Source organism: Pyrus communis, chromosome 11, assembly GCF_041283825.1.
Source record: "Pyrus communis isolate YQ-2024b chromosome 11, ASM4128382v1, whole genome shotgun sequence".
NCBI lineage: Eukaryota > Viridiplantae > Streptophyta > Magnoliopsida > Rosales > Rosaceae > Pyrus > Pyrus communis.
Window position 1 is genome coordinate 26591260 of NC_142575.1, and position 21074 is coordinate 26612333.

General features: G+C 36.1%; 3 protein-coding genes across 3 annotated transcripts; 2 read left to right on the forward strand and 1 right to left on the reverse strand.

The window, feature by feature from the left end:
* Positions 1-351: 351 nt before the first annotated feature.
* Positions 352-2659, forward strand: LOC137743347 (vesicle-associated protein 4-1). The gene is made up of 7 exons (XM_068483224.2): positions 352-770; positions 940-1010; positions 1242-1323; positions 1475-1593; positions 1909-1986; positions 2075-2197; positions 2301-2659. Exons 1-7 carry the CDS (start codon positions 527-529, stop codon positions 2358-2360), a joined length of 777 nt encoding a protein of 258 aa, XP_068339325.2. The 5' UTR covers positions 352-526; the 3' UTR covers positions 2361-2659.
* Positions 2660-2862: 203 nt separating this feature from the next.
* Positions 2863-5399, reverse strand: LOC137743345 (uncharacterized). The gene is made up of 2 exons (XM_068483223.2): positions 4626-5399; positions 2863-3450 (listed from the first exon to the last, which is right to left on the reverse strand). The coding sequence occupies exons 1-2, from the start codon at positions 5085-5087 to the stop codon at positions 3094-3096; spliced, it is 819 nt and encodes a 272-aa protein (XP_068339324.2). The 5' UTR covers positions 5088-5399; the 3' UTR covers positions 2863-3093.
* A 2931-nt stretch (positions 5400-8330) lies between these two features.
* On the forward strand, positions 8331-9341 carry LOC137743879 (uncharacterized). Its single transcript, XM_068483812.2, has 2 exons — positions 8331-8583; positions 8961-9341. The coding sequence occupies exons 1-2, from the start codon at positions 8446-8448 to the stop codon at positions 9156-9158; spliced, it is 336 nt and encodes a 111-aa protein (XP_068339913.2). The 5' UTR covers positions 8331-8445; the 3' UTR covers positions 9159-9341.
* Positions 9342-21074: the final 11733 nt, after the last annotated feature.

Consider the following 21074-nt stretch of genomic DNA (forward strand, 5'->3'; position numbering starts at 1 on the left):
AGAAATTGATGCCCAAGAACTAACCTAAACGCCAATTAACGGACGCGTCCCATTCAGCGACAGAAACGACATCATTTACCCAAACCCCACGCACCAACTCCCTCTCCCTCTATGTCGTCGTCACAGCGGAACGATTTATCGTTTTAAGCACGGCAGTTGCAAAGCCCCCAAAATATCATCGCGATCAGATAAATGGACAAGTGGCGGGTTTAAAGGCCAATACGACACGTAGCTTAATGTCAAGAAAGTGACCCCTGGAATCGCTAATAAAAGAACTACACGTGGCGGATTCAGGCGAATTAACTGGAATGCGTGGCAGCATATCATTTACTCCCATCCGATTTATGTCTCACACCCTGGCAGACTTCCACTCTAAAATCGCAGATGGACTGAGAGTGTCAGAGAGAAACAGAGGAGCTCCCGGCGATTCTACAGAGAGAGATTTCTAACCGACAGACGAAAGCAAGCGACTTCAATCACCGGCTGTCTAATTGGATGCCACGTATCGGATTCCGGTGAAGAAAGCATGGCCATCGTCGACAGCTTCCAACACCACCGGCACAAGTCGGCCTCGGACGCGAAGGTCTTCACCCTCTGCCCGTTCTGGCAGTCGGGAGGCCAAACATCGTCCTCTTCTTCCTCTTCCACGCAGAACCTCCACGGCTACGGATTCAAATCCAACCCCAAAACGGTGTCCTCCGTCGCGAGATCGCTTCTTCCTCCTCGCCGTCGACTCCGGCTTGACCCCGCCAACAAACTCTACTTCCCTTGTATGTCGTCGTTTCTCATTTGAACGCCCTCGCTGACTTTTGCCTGGTCAATTGGGGATGAAGTTTTGACTTTTCGCTTACTCTACCTGCATTAGTTATAAAGTGCTTTTAGGAAAAGCACTTATTACTGTAGCTGACGAATTATGTACTTGTGGGTTTAATTTTGTAGATGAACCTGGGAAACAGGTGAAAAGTGCGATCCGATTGAAGAACAATAGCAGGTCACATGTAGCTTTTAAGGTGTTTTCTTATTCCTCTGTGACATCAACCTGAAAAGTTATGTTGTTATAATTACTTGCATTTTAAGCAAGAATTTAGAATGCATTTATTTATTTCTTATGTGGGTTATGATGCATTTATTTACATGCGTTACTTAAATTTATTTTGTTGTTCATTTTTCCATATGATTTTTATCAATTTTTGTATGTAGCTTCATTGACCCGTTGAATTGTTTTGCTTTGGCTCCTTTAGTTTCAAACTACTGCCCCGAAAAGCTGTTATATGCGTCCTCCCGGAGGTATACTTGCTCCGGGAGAAAGCCTAATTGCGACCGGTAATGGCCTTGCACTTGCTCTGTTGCTACAAATAACAAATGTTTATGTTTTGGATGCTCCACTGGTGGATAATTTACTTATTTTTAACTTTTGATTCAATCATCGTTTTATTTTTATTTTTATATTGACTATGGATTTGGTGATGGATAGTGTTTAGGTTTGTGGAGCAACCCGAGAAAAATGAGAAACAATTGGATCAGAAGACCAAGGTTAAGTTCAAGATTATGAGCCTCAAGGTGAACGCAGCAATCGAATATGCGCCTGAGCTGGTAATATAGTTCTCTTTCGCCGACTTACTGCTCATCGTTGTAGCATGTTTTTTATTTTATGCCTACATTGACAGGATAATGGAGTGCTAGTTGTTCATATTATGCTTATGCTACCTTTATTCAGCTTTTGTGGAATTTGATTTTGTAGCTTGCTTACATTTGTGTTTTTTGGTCGGAAATTATTATCATCAGTTTTAGTGTTTTGTTGCTTTTAAGATCATACAGTTGATGATGTCTGTCGGGGTCATCTAATAGAATTGGATCATACAATTGATGACCTTAGTTTTGCTTAACTGACCTGTTCTTTTCATCCAGTTTGATGAACAAAAGGATCAAGTGACCGTTGAGCGAATTTTGCGGGTTGTATTTTTGAATGCAGAGCACCCTAGTCCTGTAAGTTACTGTGACTCATTTAATGGGATTTGTGTTTCCATCTCTTAGAGAATACCTTCTCTCCAGCATTTGACATTGTGGATTATAGGCTCTGGAAAAACTGAACAGACAGTTGGCTGAAGCTGAGGCTGCACTTGAAGTGCGTAAGAAGCCTCCTGCGGACTCAGACCCTCCTCGGGATGTTGGGGAAGGCCTTGTAATAGACGAATGGGTATGAATTTTACCAATAACATCTGATCCGTAGTACAATGGGCTCAACGTTTAGTCTTATGTGCTTATGCATAACATTTTGATTTTTTTTTTATGCTTTTCAGAAGGAGCGAAGGGAGAAATACTTGGCCCGGCAACAGGTTGAAGCAGTGGATTCGGTGTAAAAACTGTGATTACCTTTTTCTGTAAGTGCTTTTGGATTGGAAGGGAGGTTCTCATATTGTAATGTTGTATTCTTTTTGCTCATCGGTTTTCGGATAAATGGCGGGGAGGTTATCATAGTGTGAGGAAGTAGGTATTGAGAACTACTATGGAAAGTAGTTGGCTCCGGGTTGAGCTGCCCTTTTGTAGATACTGGGTTTTGTTTTAGGATGAAAATAAGTGAACAACTCTATAGCAATCAGTGTGCTTGTACTTGTGTATTTTCAATGTTGAGGTTGAGGGACCCTAGTGTTCTTGGAAATTTGAATTCTCGTTCTTTGACAAGGTGATATTTTAAACTATCATAATCTACGTGGATGAGGATTTGAACTTCGGTGCTAGAAGGTGGGTTAATGCCGTGGCCAACGGACCTATTGACCTACTTCTCATATGTACAGTAAGAAATTTTATGGGTTTGAATGGGCAGCATGTAAATTGTCCATCATCATCTTTCAAACAGGTAAGTTGTGATTCAAAGAATTAAATTCGAAAATCCGAAAAGAATGTTTATAATCGTGAATGCAGATATCTCTCCCATCTTCTAAATATCAAATCGCAGAAGCAAGAAAGGAAAAACATAAACTGAAAGAAGAAAAAAAGAAAATCAGTAACCCTACTATGAACACATCCTGTACATAATTGTCCTCCAATCCCGCCCTGCCGGCCATCCAGCCGGCAGAAACACATGTAACCGTATCAATTGTCCGGCAGCTGAAAGTTCTGCAAACCAAAAATTTGATGGGAAGGGTTCTGAACGAAGAGGGCCATGCCACATTTGGCTGGATTGAAACCTTCCCACAAGGAGAAGTTGATGCTTCCAGAAATGGTCTTCTTTGCAGCAATGTCTTTGACAGTGCAGAGCTTTTCGAGTCGTCGGACGACAAAGTCGTTGGACAGGACACGTCCTTGGTTCTCTCCCTTGGGGCAGTCGGTGATCAGCCCGTTCTCGTACAGCGCCACCATCACATTGACACCGTAGTTGTCCACCTTTGACCTCAATGACCCTGTTAGGGATACTTGCAGGGAGTCCGGCGATGACCTTTGGAATGTTGCCTGTTCATCCATAACAAAACCAATTTGCTAGTAATTATCCTTCACTATTTGGTAACTATTCTTAATTTTCATATATGCAATTGAACACCAAAAAGTGAAAACTCGAGAAAGTAGATTTCAATTTTCAGTAGTTTTCATACACATATATATATATATATATATATATATTTATATATATATATTTTAATTTGAAACTACTTACCAACCAAAGTTCCAAGTTTCTGAAAAGTGAAAACAAAAATGAAATGATGATCGAACATAGCCTTAATTTTGTGAACAGTATAAGCCAAGTGTGACTAGCCACAAGCGATGAATTTACTCTAATAACCAAAACCCTTGTGATGGCAACATTTTAATGTCCAAATCTTAGTTTAGACTTACGAATAATTACGTGACCCCTTGTTTAAATACATAAATTAGATTCAAATCTAACAACGTAACGTTTCAGACATGATATAATATGTATCATAAAATAATTCAGATTCAAAGTTTAACAACATAACATCTTATATCAATATATTCTTTTAAAAGACATAGTTACTTAATCTACCTTAGTCTTTAGCTTTCTACAAAAGTTAAGACACTTCGAAAGTTATCATCCACCATTTGAGAAGTGACAAAATTGACATTGCATTTTAGGTGTACCAGAAAGTTGATGGGGTGTACATGTCAGGTAATAATTCCTCCAAATTATTTCCACTTTGGTACGAGATAAGCATAGCAGTCATGCTTGAAGGTTAAAATATGATTAAATAAAGATAAAGGTATTGATAGGCCTTTGATTATATCAAGTTTTAATTAAGACTAATACAACGAATCTAGATTAAATAATTAGGGTGACAATCATAGAATGAATGTAAGCACTTGCAAATATAATTGTAATAAAAAGCGTGTTACGCGTTGACTTGACAACATTTATCATTGCATCTCACGTTAAGAGTTTAATTTTTCCATCCTTTCTTCTTTAACCTCTCCATCTCAAATTCAAATCCTCTCTCTTCCAATCGTCTAAATTAGTATAAAATACCGCTTCTTTTTAAATATACAAAAATATATTTATTAGCCTTTCAAAAATTTCATTATATCTCTTTACGAATGTTACTACAAAATAAAAATTTTGAAATGCAGATAATAATTTTAAAAATCAATAACGAGAGCAGATGAGAAATGCGAACCTGTAATGCGGGTGCAGGATATCTAGGTGTATCCTTGATCGACGTTAGCAAGGCACTCTCATCATTGCCAACACATTGGGCCCTACCTTGCAGCACAATCTGGGGGGTGAACATGGTGTCCAGACCCAAGGCCTCGACATAGGCCTTCTGCCGTACAGTCCACTGGCTTGACCCATATGGGTCCTTCCAGCCCATGTAGTCCCAGTAGTCCACGTGGAACGCCAGCACCACCACAGGAGGCAGGTCGGTCCCATCAAAATCCCCTCTCCCAAGCCTCGACACCAGCAGCTCTGCCACCGGCGAGGTGCTGCAGCCCTGCGACGAGAACAGCTCCACCAGCACCGGCCCGCTCCGCTGCTGCTCCTCAGCGGAGACATGCGCTGTTGCCCCCGCAGCATGCTTTTCATGGGACGTGCGGGATCCTCCTTTTGATCCAAAGCAAGCGAGGAGACCACGCGCCATAATATTATTTACGTCGTGTCTCGTCGCCTAACTGGTGTTGGTGGTGGCGGCGGCGGTGCGGCAGCGACAACGCAGATCAATAAATCAGCTCAAAAAGAGAGAGAAGACAAAAAAAATAGTAAATATAGGTTTTTTGATGTGGGAATATAAAGAGAGATTGGAAGGGAGGAGAGTCGGTGGATGGTCGGGAGGGAAAGGTGGCCAAGAATATTCTATAAATTTGTTGCTGGTTAATTAGGGGCGGTGTTGAATGCAACGGTGCCGTTTCAGGCAAGTGTATGTGGTTGACACGTAGGTTGTCAGGGTTGGGTTGCATGTCGTTTGTGAAACAAATAATAAAAAGAGCAATTCCACCAGCCACATATGCGGTGGAAAAGCTGTCGTTTTAGCGTGAGGGTTTGATGGAAGTCGCAGACAACCTTCTGGCTACGTTTTTTGTCACCTTTTTAATTGGTTCTTACAGAAGACATGATCTAGGACAGCTGGTGTTTTACTTTAGAAAAGAAAAATAATGGTCGGTGACCAAAGAAGTTGAAAAAACAACCGATTTTCTATAGACACAGGATTGGACGGCAGACCAAAAGCATCACCGAAGCTTCTGGCTGACCCGCACTGTGTGAAAATGGATGTGATATTGTTGTTATGTTTTCAGCCGCGGAGTCCAGAGTTTTCAGCCGCGAAATCAATGCACTTTTAGTTATCTACGTAAAATTATATAATAGTAAATTTGAAAGTAGTAATTGAATGTAATAAATTTATAACTTTGCATAAATCAAGTTTTAATTAGATTTAACAAAAAAAATATTCAAAGTTGCAACTTGCAGTAGAAATAAAACATGTATCTTTAATTTTGTTCATAACAACTTACACCTAAATGGAAGAAATACCTAATTGAAATTTCAAGTATGAATTCTCACAATTCAAACAACATACAAATAAACTCGATCAAGGATAAGCATAAAATGGTCAAGAACTTACTAATTGATGAGAAAAATCAATAGACTTTGGAAGAGTAAAAAGAGATGTCTGACTTTGTCTCTCTATGTCTTTGTAGAAGATTGGCATTCTGAAAAAATGTGTGGCTTTTTGTTCTAGAATTCTAGCCTTAAGGAAGCTAAAAGTTTTGGATTGATAGAAATTGGAATTTACAGCTGAAAAATTGCTAAGAGATTAAAATTTTAAATTTTATTATGTTGATAATATGATGTAATGATTGATCATTAAATCCTTCTTTATATCACATTATATACTTCACAAAATATAATTTAAATTTTTTATCTCCCTCACGTTACGTCGCGATTGTTTGAAAATTGAAATTGACAGTTGACAACTGCATGTTAATTGTCAATGGCAAAACTCAAAAAGTCACCCTCCAGGCAATAGCCTCCAAAACTTTCATATCAAATCAATAATATAAATATGCTCATTTCCACAGAAAAGATTCTCTTAGGATTTTTTCTACCAAGTTCATTAAACCTAATGATTTGAATTTTTAAAATTTAATTCAACGGTTAAAATTATTATAATTTTTAAAGAGAATCCTTATTTTTAACCATTAGATTAAATTTTAAAGATCAAAATCACTGAATTTGATGGACTTGATGAAAGAGATCCGAAGAAAATCTCTTCTCTTATTTCTAGGATAGGAAATTCGTGTGATATTTATTTCAATGAATAAAATAATCAATGTGTTGAAAGTTTTTGAATATTCTAAAAAACCGTGAGGGGTATGAATGTTGTAATTTAGTACTACTAAATTTCAGTATTAGTTGCAGTTAATAATTTATTTAGTATTTATTAACTCTTATTTTTGCTAAAAGTAGTTCATAAAATGGCTCAAATAATTGGTCTTTATAAGCTTGAGGACGCCTGAGTTGGACACGCAGTTAAAAAAAATTAAGAGAAACAATTGGAAGTATAAGATGGAGATGCAGAGGTATGCAAAGCAAGCGCTCTACCATTTGAGCTACATCCCAAATTTCAATGGAATTCTGATTCATTATTTGTTACATTAAAATTTCTGAAATCAAAGCAAACTTCGACGGGATTAGACCTTAAGAAATACATAATATTTCGACTCTTATGATAATTCGGACTACGGAATGGACAGGTAGACCAAATAAAATTGAGCAAAGGCCTAATCCAAAAACTTCTGTGATTCAAAATGGTTCAAGACTTAAAGCAGGGCCTCTTTTGAAGATGAAAGGCCTAGCTAGTCTTCATTTTCTAGCCATTGTTAGCTTAACATTAACATATATAGAAAACTCAAATTTATTTACGGGTTGAAGAATACAAGAATTCAACGTCTAAAAATAAATGAAGTTTGGTATGACCTTATATTATGTGGTATCACTTCTAAAACTCTTTGACCTGCCATGTTCATGCTCTACCAATTGGTTTAGACAAGTGGGTTTTCCCCAGCCAAAAGGAGAGAATCAAATGAGGGGGACGGACGTTCAATAATTTAGGTCCAAGTTCTTCTTTCATTGCTTCTATTTATTCCGTCTCAAACGCAAATAATCTCTCCATGAATTTTGGAAATCTGTAAAACTGATGATTGGTGACAAGGGATAAGTGCACTAGATTATTCTTTAAGATTCTGGTTTCATCGTTTGATATGACTCATAAGAGTATGAAAAACGAAAAGGTTACAAAAACAGTTGGATTATGAACTTTCTCATCTTTTTGTGTACTGACAAGAAAAATATAGTTTGGAAATTAATTAGCCTGCACATAGCAATGCACCATCCATCTGCAACCACTTGATTTTCCCAGCTTCTTCAAATCTCTGGAATGCTTGAATACTGACCCCTCATGCATTTCACATCGTTCCAAACCATGGCCGTAACTAGACAAAACATAACCATGCAATCATATATAGTAGATGGACACATGGCAGAAACCCAATGATCAAGCCATAGAGGACAAGCTACCTCTCCCAAAACTGATTGGAACCGGAAACAGATTGCAATTTTTCCTACCACCTACACTTCGTGAGAGATGCTGCCATGTGATCAGGTCATGTGGCAAGAGATAAAAAGAGAAAAATATTACCCGATTACACTCAAGACTTTTCCCTCGACTTAATATGGACTCATCGGCATCAAAAGACAAGTGGTGGTTACTAATTTGGCACATTGCAAAGCACATGATGGGGGCCACGAAGAAAGAATATCCACATATACGTGGCTGAGTGAGTAGCACCAACTACATATCCCTTGGTTCCGAGCTCGATATAAGCTGCACCACTACCACCTTATATATCCACAACTAAATCCAAAAAAGATCAAATTTGCTTCACTACTCTTTTCCAACAAAGTTTTTTCTTGTAAATTTCTTCTCCATCTTGTTAATAACCATGTTGGAGGGCAAATCAGTCATCGTTGAGACTGACATGCTTCAAACCATGCAGCAGAAGGCACTTGACTTAGCTTCCAAAGCCCTTGATTCCTTTGATATCACTGAAGCCACTGAGATAGGCCGCTTCATTAAAATGGTACTCACTTAGGAGGAGTTAGGACCGCTTGATAACCATGTTTATTTCATTTTTTAGATTTTGGATTTTAGGTTTTAGTTTTTATTTTTCAAAAAAATTGAAAACTGAAAACAATATCAAGCCATTATTTGAAAACTTAGAAAATGAGCTTTCAGTTTTCAAAAGAAGGGATTTGGTGCTCATATTACATGATTATCAAAAGTGAAAACAAAATACGAAATGATTACCAAAAGGCCACTTATTAGGTGCTCATATTACATTTGTTTTCACTTCAAATTTATTTGACGAGTGCTAGCTTGCTTAATTATCAACAATTATAACAATCTATACGAATTATTGACAATTTTATTAAATTTATAAATTTTTTGTTTCTGCAGGAGTTTGACAGGACATATGGACCTGGATGGCAGTGCATTGTAGGAACAGATTTTGGTTCCTTTGTTACACATTGCCAAGGTTGTTTCATCTATTTTTACATGGGCACCCTTGCAGTTTTGCTGTTCAGGGGAGCTGCAGGTCCAGAAGCTAAGGCAAAGCAGCCGTGTGCAGCGGCATTGGAGCCAGTACAAGCATGAAGTTCTTATTTCTTCATCACTTTGTGCTTTTTGTCTACCCTGTCTTTGTAGTAGTGTAGGCTAGGTATTAAGACTGAAGGAGAAATTCTGAGGTTTGAATTTAAGATTCACCCGTTCAGCTAGCTGTTTATATATATTTTCATCATGTTTAAAAAATGACTTTTATGCATGTGTTTAATGGTCCTCCTCTCTTCCCCTGTAGGCATCTTGGTTGCTAATAAGTGTTGTTGATAATTATAAGTGTACGATATCGGTCAAGTAATATAGTGATGAGTAGAGTGTCATTCAAAAAAGGATCAAATTAACCTAAATTTACTATTAAAATTGACTTCAAACTAAACTTAAATAAAAGAAGGATTACGTTGACAAATTCAAATATGCAAAGAAACGAAAAGAAAGTAAAAATAACAATTGATCGAACATGAAGTAAAAGTGAATGAATTACAAAGATTAATATATGGAAGCACTAGGACATCAGGTTCCTCGTTCTCAATCCCATCTAGTCCGGTTATTCATATTAACATCAAATTATTCCCATGTTGCTAGCAATTATCCCTTGATTCGTCAATATTTCATATCAGAATATACTAACCGTGTTTCTAACTATCTACCCATGCTATATCTAGCTACATATATAGATAATTGAAACCCTTTACGCTAAATGGATAATTACACAATACTACACAAATCATAACCAGTATATCTACTCAATTATGTAATTCATAGTAATTGTTATTAGAAGCAATCTACTAAACCCAACCTGTCAGTCATAATTTCGTTCTTCACACAAATAATGGCCAGTTATTTGATAATGACAAAGCACAATAACAATTACTCAACATGGAAAATAACTGAGATTAATATAAAAAAACGAGAATTATATGTTTATGATAAGAGTACACCCTCCTCCTAGCAAAAAGACTTAGTTCATGATTAAACTAATGACACACATGGATTCGATGACATGGAATAAATCTTGAACTCCAACATTGTATTTGAGTTTGTGTATGCGTTGGGAAATCTTGGAGCCTCTGTGAAGTTGTAAAACTGGTAGTCCATAAGTGTGCGTAATATGATCCTCTCCAAATTGCTTGCGGCACTGGGTTCTTTTCCTTTATATGTGCCTTTTGGAATCTCAAAAACCCAACTCCTTTTGGGAAAAACATCGCCGCATGCATTGCACCGCCTAATTATATTGGGTTTCCTTTAATGATCCAATTTTTTATATGATGTACTATTGCATTCTTGACTCCAGCCCATTAGTTCACATCCCACTTGGTAATTCTTTGTGTTTCTCTAATTTAAGCTTCCAATTCCCTGCTTTATTTACAAATCATCTTTTCTACAAAAACTAACACAAGACACATTAAACTCACCAATTTAATATAAAATAATGACTAAATTATAAGTGTAAGAGGTATGAAACTTGCATATAAAATCAACCTAACAAATACCCCTAAACCTATCTTTTGCTAGTCCTCGAGCAAAACATAAAATGAAAACAAATAAAATTAACTGAAACAAAAACCTAACTAAGCCCACTTTCGCCGGGTGTCCCTAGTCGGAGGAGTCGTGTCTCCTGAGGGTTTACCAGTTACGCTACCCACAAACGCTTTACTAAAAAGCAAAGGTGTTACAATTATCACTTCCACCAATTAGTGAAAACCAACGCATGCCAATCACACTTCCAAAACTAAAGTTATGCCCTTATAAGTCAATGCATCACGATGGAAAGTATGTAGCCAACATCCCAAGCACTTAGGCTTCAAAACATCCACACTTGGCGTGTGTACAAATTCGCCTCGACTCTAAGGCTCACTAGATATCACTCAATTTTCTCACATAACCTAAGCTTTCACTCTTAAAAAGCATATGTGATGATTTTATGCAAAAGGAATCAATATATACTCACATATGATCAACATTGAAAAACAGCAATTTCTGAAAATAGATTTCATGAAAGGAATCAAATACTAAGAACATAGGTATCAACCTTCACCAAATAAGCTAGACTTCCCCATAAATCCGTTAGGTCTTTGAAACGGTTGTAACGTAAGGCTAGGTATTTGGGCTAGGAAAGATAAGGAAAAACAAGAACTTGAGAAACACCAAGACTTATTTGTATGTACGTAGGTTGGCACCCCTTTGAAACTTGATGTACGATTTGTGGTGTCCAAGACTCATGTTATATGAATGGTACAATTTCTCTTTTTTTTTATTTTTCTTGACTCTTTTTTTATCTAGTTTTATTCTTGAAATAATTACAAGAAATAATAATAATAGTAATAAGACACATGGTACCTTGGTACACGCCACTACTTTGATGTAGAACTCAACCTTGATTTCTTTTGGTATTACCTTGGTATCTCTCAAGCTATATGGTATGGCTAATATATGGTAGAATGGATAAGAATTTTATGTGGATGATGAAAGAAAAGGCTAAGTGTTTGGCTTCAATGGGGTTAATGGAGCACACAAAAGGGTAGGAAATAGGCTTTGTAGTAGTGGAAAACATGCATAGCCTAACATCATTTTTATAGTTCCGTCTAACCCAATGGCAAAAATGCCCAACATATATTAAAGTTCTTTAGTACCCAATACAAACTAATGTCAAAGAGATCATAAAATTAAAGAAAGAAATTGAAAAGTGTTTAAGTGTAGAAACAAATAAACCCTCTCAAGAAAAGCATAGGCTCAACAACTCACATGGGTAGTCTCCACTATTTCTCCACATCATCCAAACATGGACAATTTGTCCACCAAAGTACTTGAGACATGTGAGTTGTTGCATCACATTCTTTGGATGATGTGGAGAAATTTTAAGAAGACACATACATCATCATTAATAAATTAAAATGATAACCTTAACAACTTATGTTTCCAAGCTCTTATTGTTTCCAACAATTTCTAACACCTGATCCCAGAATTTTAATTTTACCTCATCCTTTCAATTTTATAAACACAATTCATCACATAAAGATGTATAAATAAATGCATGGAAGAACATGAGATAATAGGAAGAGAATGCACCTATTTTCGGGCATCAAGGAAGAAGGAATGGCTTTAAAAATAATGAATTCTGAGCCAAAATAGTTTTTTTTTTTTTTTTTTGATGAAAAAGAAATGTAATAAAGCTTAAAACCTTTAATACAACCGTTTCCCATACAATCAAAATTAAAAACCTCCATAGCCGAAGTTGGAAGACAAAAATCCCAAAAATGTAGGTTGGCAATAGTGAGGCCCACATGAGCTAATGGGTCCGCCATGAAATTAGCCTCCCTATAAATATGCTTCCAACTGATATGCTGAAATTCAGAAGCCAGCCATTTGATGTCCTCTATGATAGGTTTAAGATGCCAAGGGGGCATCCAAACATCTTGCACCACCTGGATGACAAGCTTAGAATCTCCTTCCACGATCAACTTCTTCAGACCTTTGTACCTAGCAAACAAAAGCCCTTCCTTTAAAGCAACGACCTCTATAACCAAAATGGTGGTGCCATCAAGGTTCAATGCCCCCGCACCAACAGGTTGCCATCCTCATTTCTAAGAACAAAAACAGCTCCAGAGCGATCCAAACTAATTGACCCATCAAAGTTTAATTTCACATAGCCATGGGGAGGAGGACGCCATCAAATGGGGTGTTGGTGGCAAGGATCACCCCTAGAGATCTTCTTACAATTAACCTTAAAAAAAGATAAGCCTACACTTGTGGCAATGGAGATACTCCTAGCCGGATTAGAAATCATACTTCTAAAAACGTTATTATTTCTATCATTCCATATTTGCCAACAATTCAAAATAACTTTACTAAGATCACTCAAATCATTGCATTCAACATTGTCAATTAGTTCCATCCAATCTAACACATTATTAAAGTAAGTCAAATTATTCTTCCAAGGACTTACTGGTGAGAGATTCCACATTTCTTTAGCATGTTCACAATTAAGAAAAAGATGATTTTGATTCTCATCCTCATTGCCACACAGGGCACAATTTGTCAATATTTTGAATAAATTTACTCAATCTCATCCTAATATGAAGTTTTTCATGAGTAAAAAGCCATGCAAAATTTTTTACCTAAGGAGGTATCATTAACTTCCATATCTTCTTAAGGAGCTTCTACATTTTAACTTCTTGATTATTATTACTATGAATCCAAGTCGCTGACTTGATTGAGAACTCACCAGTAGAGGAGTGTTCCCACATGAAATTGTAACTTTTATTTTGAAGGGAAATAGGCACCATACAATTTTTCCTCACAACATCCAAGTCTAACACTTGGGAAAGACGAACTCCATCACAACTTTTATTATCAATAAACTCACCTCACTCACTTTAGTGTCCCAATTTATGTTATGTCTTTGATTTTCAGGAATAGCTGAAACAATGGATAAGGAAAAACACAATGATAGGTCCAAAAAAGGATATCCTCACCATTACCCACAACCCATCTAATTCCTATGTGAATAACATGTCTACTATTCAAAATCCCTTTCCAGGCCAAAGAGTGGTTCTACTTGACTTTGCAACTAAAAAAATCATCATTCTTTAAGTATTTTCTTTTAACAATTTGCACCCACCAACTGTTTTCATCCTTTAAAACTTTCCATCCTAACTTAGCCAAACATGCATTATTGAAATGATCCACTCTTCTTACACCCAACCCCCCTGATCCTTGTAAGTACACACTTTTTTCCACTCCATAGGTTTTAACTTCCTATCTCTCCCCCAAAAGAAGTCCCTACACTCATTGTTTAAGTTCTTAGTTACTCGAATAGGACATTTAAAGCAAGACATGATATGATTCGGCATGCTAGATAAGTTGGACTTAATGAGGGTTAGTCTTCAGGCCTTAGAGAGAGTATTAGCCTTCCACCCAGCAAGCTTTTGCTTAACTCTTTTGATTAATTCACAATCATTCACTGGATCTTTCCAAAACACAATATTATGAATGCCCAGATATTTGCTAATGGTAGTTTTATGTTGAATATGTAAAACATTCACAAAGCTTTGGCAAACATATTAAGTACATTCCTAGCATTTCTAGTTTGAGCATTAGTATTTTCTGAAAAATAAAGTGAGGATTTGTGGAAATTTACCTTTTAACCCAAAGCTTTGGCAAACATATTAAGTACATTCCTAGCACCTTTTGTAGTTGCCCTAGCAAATAATAAACAATCGTATGCAAAAACTAGATTTGATAATCTAAATCCACTAGGAGAGGACAAAATACCAACATGCGATTTAGGGGTAGTCTCCATTTTGTTAAAGTGTCTAATCAACGGTTCCATGCAAAGAATGAAAATATAAGGGGATAAAGGATTCCCTTGCCTAATTCTCTTCTTAGGGTAAAAGTAACCATGGGTAGAACCATTAATTAAAATAAAAAAGGAAGTTGAAGTAATGCATTCCATAATTAAGTTCACCCATCTTTCTGCAAAACCAAATCTAAGAAGCACTTACCTGATATACTCCCAATTAAGATAATCATATGCTTTTTCTAAATCCAGCTTTATTCCCATTGCTCCAATCCTTCCTTTCTTACCTTTAAAACCAGAAAACATTTCATGCACAATCAAAATATTATCATGAATAGAACATCCCAGAGCAAATGCCCATTGGTTTCCAGATATGCAATGGTCGAGAAGTGGCTTTAACCTTTTAATGATGATTTTTGTGATTATTTTATAGCTCACATTGCAAAGACTAATTGGCCTATAATTACTTACCACCTTAGGATTTTCCACTTTTGGGATGAGGGCAATGTTGGTATGATAAATAAGCCTCAAGCTAGTACAATTTTCAAAGAAGTCCTTAACCATAGCACTCACCGAATCTTTGATTGTATCCCAGCATTCTTGATAAAAACTTGAACCAATTCCATTCGGACTTGTGCTTTCAGCGCACCAAATCTTTTATGCATCCCATATTTCTATATCTTTAACAGGCTTGAGGAAAAGTTCATTATGATGGTTGTCAATACAAGGATCAATAATATCTGCAGTAGAAGAGATATCCACAAGAGCAAGGGGACTATCGTAAGAAAACCGCAATTTAAAGTCCTCAACAAAAACCTGTTCTAGACTTTCACCCTCATTCCACCAAAACCCACAACTATCCTTATTCTTTCGAATTTCATTTCTCTTTTTTTTTCTTTTTTTTTTCCGAACAGTTGCCACCATTTGGAAATACCTTGTGTTCTTATCACCTAATTGCAGCCAATTGACTTTAGCTTTCTGCGCCCACATGACTTCTTCTTGTCTTAAAATTGAATTAAGTTCCTCACGTTGGTTTCATGATGGTTCTCATCTTGGGGGACCTTTCTCTAATTTAAGCTTCCAATTTCCTGCTTTATTCACAAATCATCTTTTCTACAAAAACTAACACAAGACACATTAAACTCACAAATTTAATATAAAATCATGACTAAATAATAAGTGTAAGAGGTATAAAACCTGCATATAAAATCAACCTAACAATAAGCTTAGTGTTGCTAGAGTTAGGGTTATCTTTATGTAATTTTCTGTTTGGTTAACCCTTATGTTACAATCATTTGGGAGTTTATTCTTACCCAAAGTGACCTGTGATATCATCAGACAGTTAAATTAAAGCACTTGAGATCCAAGAGAAAGGAAATGGAGTTATATCATTCATATGAATGCTAGCACATAAGGAGGCAACACACAGGAAATTCCTTGGCAACAACCAAGAACATCTACCAAGCAACTAATTTGATTATTTGCAAATACCACAAAATAGATCAACACAAGACCAACAAATGATAATTTGTAGTAAATTAAACCAAGTTCATTTGTTTTTCTTATCAGTTTATGTTATTGATGAGTTAGTAAATTCTACAGTTCATTATATTAACACTCACAGTAGAGAATCAAGAAACAGAGAAATCAAGAATTCAGGGAAAACTTAAGAGAAAAGAAAGGAAGCGAAGAAGTATTTCACTATAGAAAACAGTTATTACAATTGGACTTATCTCTCTACAAATGAGAGAAAAATAGTATTTATACACTAATATGCAGCTTAGGTAGCTTAGGACATAAGCCACAGTTTATGTGGCAATACTGCTGACGTGGCATATCTGATATGGACAATACTAATTATGATGTACATATCCAATAACCCCCTCTCAATCTTAGCTAGGATAATCGAGCAGAAAATTTGGTCCATGAAGGCCTTTAGTAAGAACATCGGCTACTTGATCCTGAGTGGGAATATATTGTACCACCAAATCACCTTTTTGAACACATTCTTGAACAAAATGTACATAAGTTTCTAAATGCATAATCTGAGAATGTTGAACAGGATTTAAGCTCAATGGAATAGCATATGGGTTGTCACAATGAATAAGTGGAGGAGACACCAGAACTTCATGAAGATCTTTGAGTAACAAACAATTCAAAGATATGTCAGCTATATTCTGCCTCCGTAAAACTCATAGAAACAGATGCTTGTTTCTTGGATTGCCATGAAATCGGGTTATCACCTAAGAATACCACATAACCAGTAATAAATCTCCTGGTGTTCAAGTCAGCCACCCAATCTGAGTCACTATATGCATTAAGAGACAAAGATAATGTTGCAGTAAAGTTCAAGCCACATTTTGCTATTCCTTGTAAAATTCGCAAGATATGTTTAACCATTCTAAAATGGACATTAGTTGGTATACTCATATAATGACATACTATGTTAACTGCAAATGCAATATTAGGTCTCGTGAAAATGAGGTATTGTGAACCTCTTATAAGACTTCGATATAAAGTAAGATCAGGCAACAAGATACCCTAAGTAGTTAGAACTTGATTATGAGGCTTGCATGGGGTTGAACATGGTTTGTAGTCATCCATGGCAACCTTATGAATAAGATATTTGACATATTTAGACTGATTCACAAATATATCCTCATTTGATTTATAAGAAACCTCAAGACCAAGGACATAGGCTAATTTTCCCATATCTTTAAGATCAAACATTGCATTAAGAGTATTGATGACAGATTGAATCATTGTAGGATCTGAACCAGTGATGATGATATCGTCGACATACAACAATAAGATAACCACATGAGCACCCTCTTTTTTCCAAACAAACTTGAATTAAAGAAGGAAGCTTCAAAACCAATAGCTATCAAGTAGGTTGTGAACTTATCATTCCGAGCTTTGGGAGCTTGTTTCAAACCATAGAGGGATTTAACTAGTTTACAAACATGAGAATGACAACTAGAGTTGACAAACCCCTGAGGCTGCTTCATGTAAACCTCTTCTTGTAATTCTCCATGGAGGAAGGCATTTTTAACATCTAATTGTCTTAAATCTCAATGATGAATGGCAGCAAGAACTAGAACTAACCTTACTGTGGTATGCCTTACTACTGGACTAAAGGTTTCACTATAGTCCAATCCCTTTTCTTGACTAAACCCTTGAGCAACCAATCGGGCTTTATATCGAGATATTGAACCATCAGAATTTCGTTTGATTTTGTAAACCCATTTACTGCCAATGACATTTTTATCAATAGGAGAGGGAACAAGAACCCAAGTACCTTGAGTTTGCAGTGCATTAAATTCTTCTTGCATGGCCACTTGCCAATGAGGAATTTGTGAAGCTTACTTGAAAGTAGAAGGCTTAAATGAATTAGTGATATTAGCTAGAAAAGTAAACCCCCCTCCCCCCAGAAAATTGATTGTCATCAATCAAATTTAATGGCTGAATTTCTGGAAAAGTTGTAGTGAGTGCAATGTAATCTTGTCTGGATATGGTTCAAGTTCTCAATCTTGTCTGAATTCAACTTAATATAGGTAGGACCAATGATGTCTGTGACGAAGATGAGCGTTTTTGACGCAAAACAATTTCTAACTGACCAGAGTTAAGGAGAGTCAACATTGTAGGTGATGTGGAAAGAGTAGCATTGGAACTATTAAGATGAACTGGGGATGCTGATTCTTGTACATTTAAAGATTGAGAATTACTAAACACAGTGGTATTAGAGAGTGAACTACAAGAACTAATGAGATTACTATGAGCAAGTACATGTGACTGTGAAGCAAAAGTAGACAATTGAACAACAATTGGTCTTAACTGTGTACTAGTACTTGAATATGATTGAGAAGAAGTAGAAGTTCTAACCAAATCCAGATAGGAAAAAAAACTTTCATCATATATTATATTGCAAGACACTAGAATCTTATATGTCAAATCATTGTAACAAATAGCACCTTTATATCCATAAGAATAACCAAGAAACACACACTGCATGGACTTGGTTTGCAGTTTATTGATATTGTATGGCCTAAGATATGGATAAATGGTAGAACTAAATATCTTGATAGAGGACAAATCAGGAGTCTTACCAAATACTTTCCAAAAGAGAGACTTCAACTTAAGTGTCTTACAAGGCATCCGATTAATCAAGAACACAGCATGTGCCACTACATGATACCAAAATTTCTATGGTAACTTGGCAACATATGACAAAGTGATGGAAGTCTCAATTAAGTGCCGATGTTTCCTTTCTACCAACCTGTTTTGTTGTGGGGTGTAAGGGCATGAAATAATATGTAGAATTCCATTGGTAGAAAGATAACTCTGAAATGCATTACTCATAAACTCTCCACCACCATCAAATTGTAAAATCTTAATTTGAATATGAAATTGGTTTTGAACATAAGCACAAAATTTTAGAAATGTTCCAAAAGCTTCATGTTTATTGATTAAAGGGTAAATCCATACAAAACTAGTGGCTTCATCTATAAAAGACACATAATATCGAAAGTCCTCAAGAGACATAGTTGGTGAAGGCCCCCACACATCTGTGTGAATCTTATGAAAATGAACCTCAATCTCATCTAATGAATTAGGAAAAGGAATCCTACTCATTTTTCCATCTAGACAATTTGTACAAACTTTTACATGATCATCTGTAATACAAGAAATTTTAGAATCTTTTAGCATAGTAGTCAACACCTTATTAAAAGGGTGCCCAAGCCTTTGATGCCACAGGGAACTCCTCACTGCATGCCCTAAGAAAGCAGAAGATAAACCACCTTTATTCAACAATGTAGGAAAAATATATACAGGAACCTTAAACAGTTCATTATTGCTACTCTTTCCTTGATGAAGTATCACCCATGTTACCTTGTCCTGCACAAAAAACTGTTATTCATCACATATAAACCAATTATGATTATCTTTGCATAACTTCTTCATAGATAACAGATTTACAGTCAATATAGGAACATGCAAAATATTCTTACGAAATAAAGAATGAGATGGAGTTTACAAAGTTCCATTGCCAATATGTTTAACTATCAAACCTTCACTATTTCCCACAACTATTTTCTCTATGGAGTAGCTCTTGAAAGTAATGTGACATCAAGACTCATATGATGAGATGCTCCTATGTCAAGAATCCAAGAATCTCCTATAGCAAATTCATAAGAGTTTTGAGCATTCATTGCTATGAAATTTGCTTGACCAGAAGATATTGCTCCATTTGTTTGAACAACATATTGATTAGGAGGTGAAAACATTGGTGGTTAAGGTCGAGGAACTAATTGAAAACCCTAATATGCATAGTTAGCAGATAGATGGAGGAGGTTGATTCCCTTGGTAAGAGTAATTGCATATGTACCTGCAATTAATAGCTATATGGCCTCGTTTTCCACAAATATGACATTCTAGAACTATTGGTTTCATTTCTGTACAGACAAGTCACTGCAGTGTGACCTTTTCAAGAACAAATCTAGCATTCAGGAATAGGCTCATACCTATTATTAGAATTACCAGACCAAGGTTTCCATGAATTTCCATTTCAAGCACCATTGAATTGAGGCTTGTATCCACCATTACCTCTAGGCCTATAAGAGTTATTGTTATAAGACTTAGAACCTTGACTAGAATTATGTTGAGACTAAAAAATTAGTTCCATTAGATTGAAAAACACCTTGAGATGGAGATTGATAACCAACATTAGATGAAGATTGATTTCCATCATGATATCCCTGTGAAGATTATGAGGAAGAACTAGAACTAAAAGAATTTGCAACACCACCCTGAGTAGGACCATTAACATACATTACCAGAGATTTCATTCCAGCCTTAACACTTTTCACAACACCCACCAATTGTACTCTGAATTCCTCCAATGTAATAGCAGTATCCCTAGCCAAGATTACAGTCCTAATCATATCATAATCATAGGGTAGACCAAACAAGGCAGTAATAATCAAATCATTATCAAAAACTTTTTCCCCAACAGCTTGTAACTGATCTTTAAGTGCTTTCAATCTCAACATATATTTGTCAATTGTATCACTATCCTTTTAAGTGATTAACTTTAGCACTAGACACATCCATATAACGATCTTGCAATGCAGTCTAGACCTCATACGATCTTTTACAACCAACAACATATTCAATAGCATCATCACTTAAAGTAGCAATCAATAGACTTAACAAAGCCATATCTTCCTTAACCCAATCTTTATATGCATTACTAATTTCTTTGGTAACCCCATATTCAGGTGTAAGAACAAACATTGGAGGACAAATGGACTTTCCAGTGAAATGAGCAAGAAGATCATATCCACAAAGTACAGAACAAAATTGAAAACTCCATTTGATAAAATTTTCATCACTAAGCTTACTTGTAAGCATACCAAGTAGACTTTCAATCTTCACAGTAGTAGACATGATGATCACAAACAATCTTTGTAATACCATAAATCAAGAAACAGATCAAGAACCCAGATGGCTCGAAAATTACCCAGATGAAATTTCACTCAACAACTGTGTAAAATTACCAAAAACTGAACAAGAATCAATTCTTTTATATATATATATATATATATATATATATATATGTATATGTATGTATGTATACAAAAATCTTCCAAAGTCAA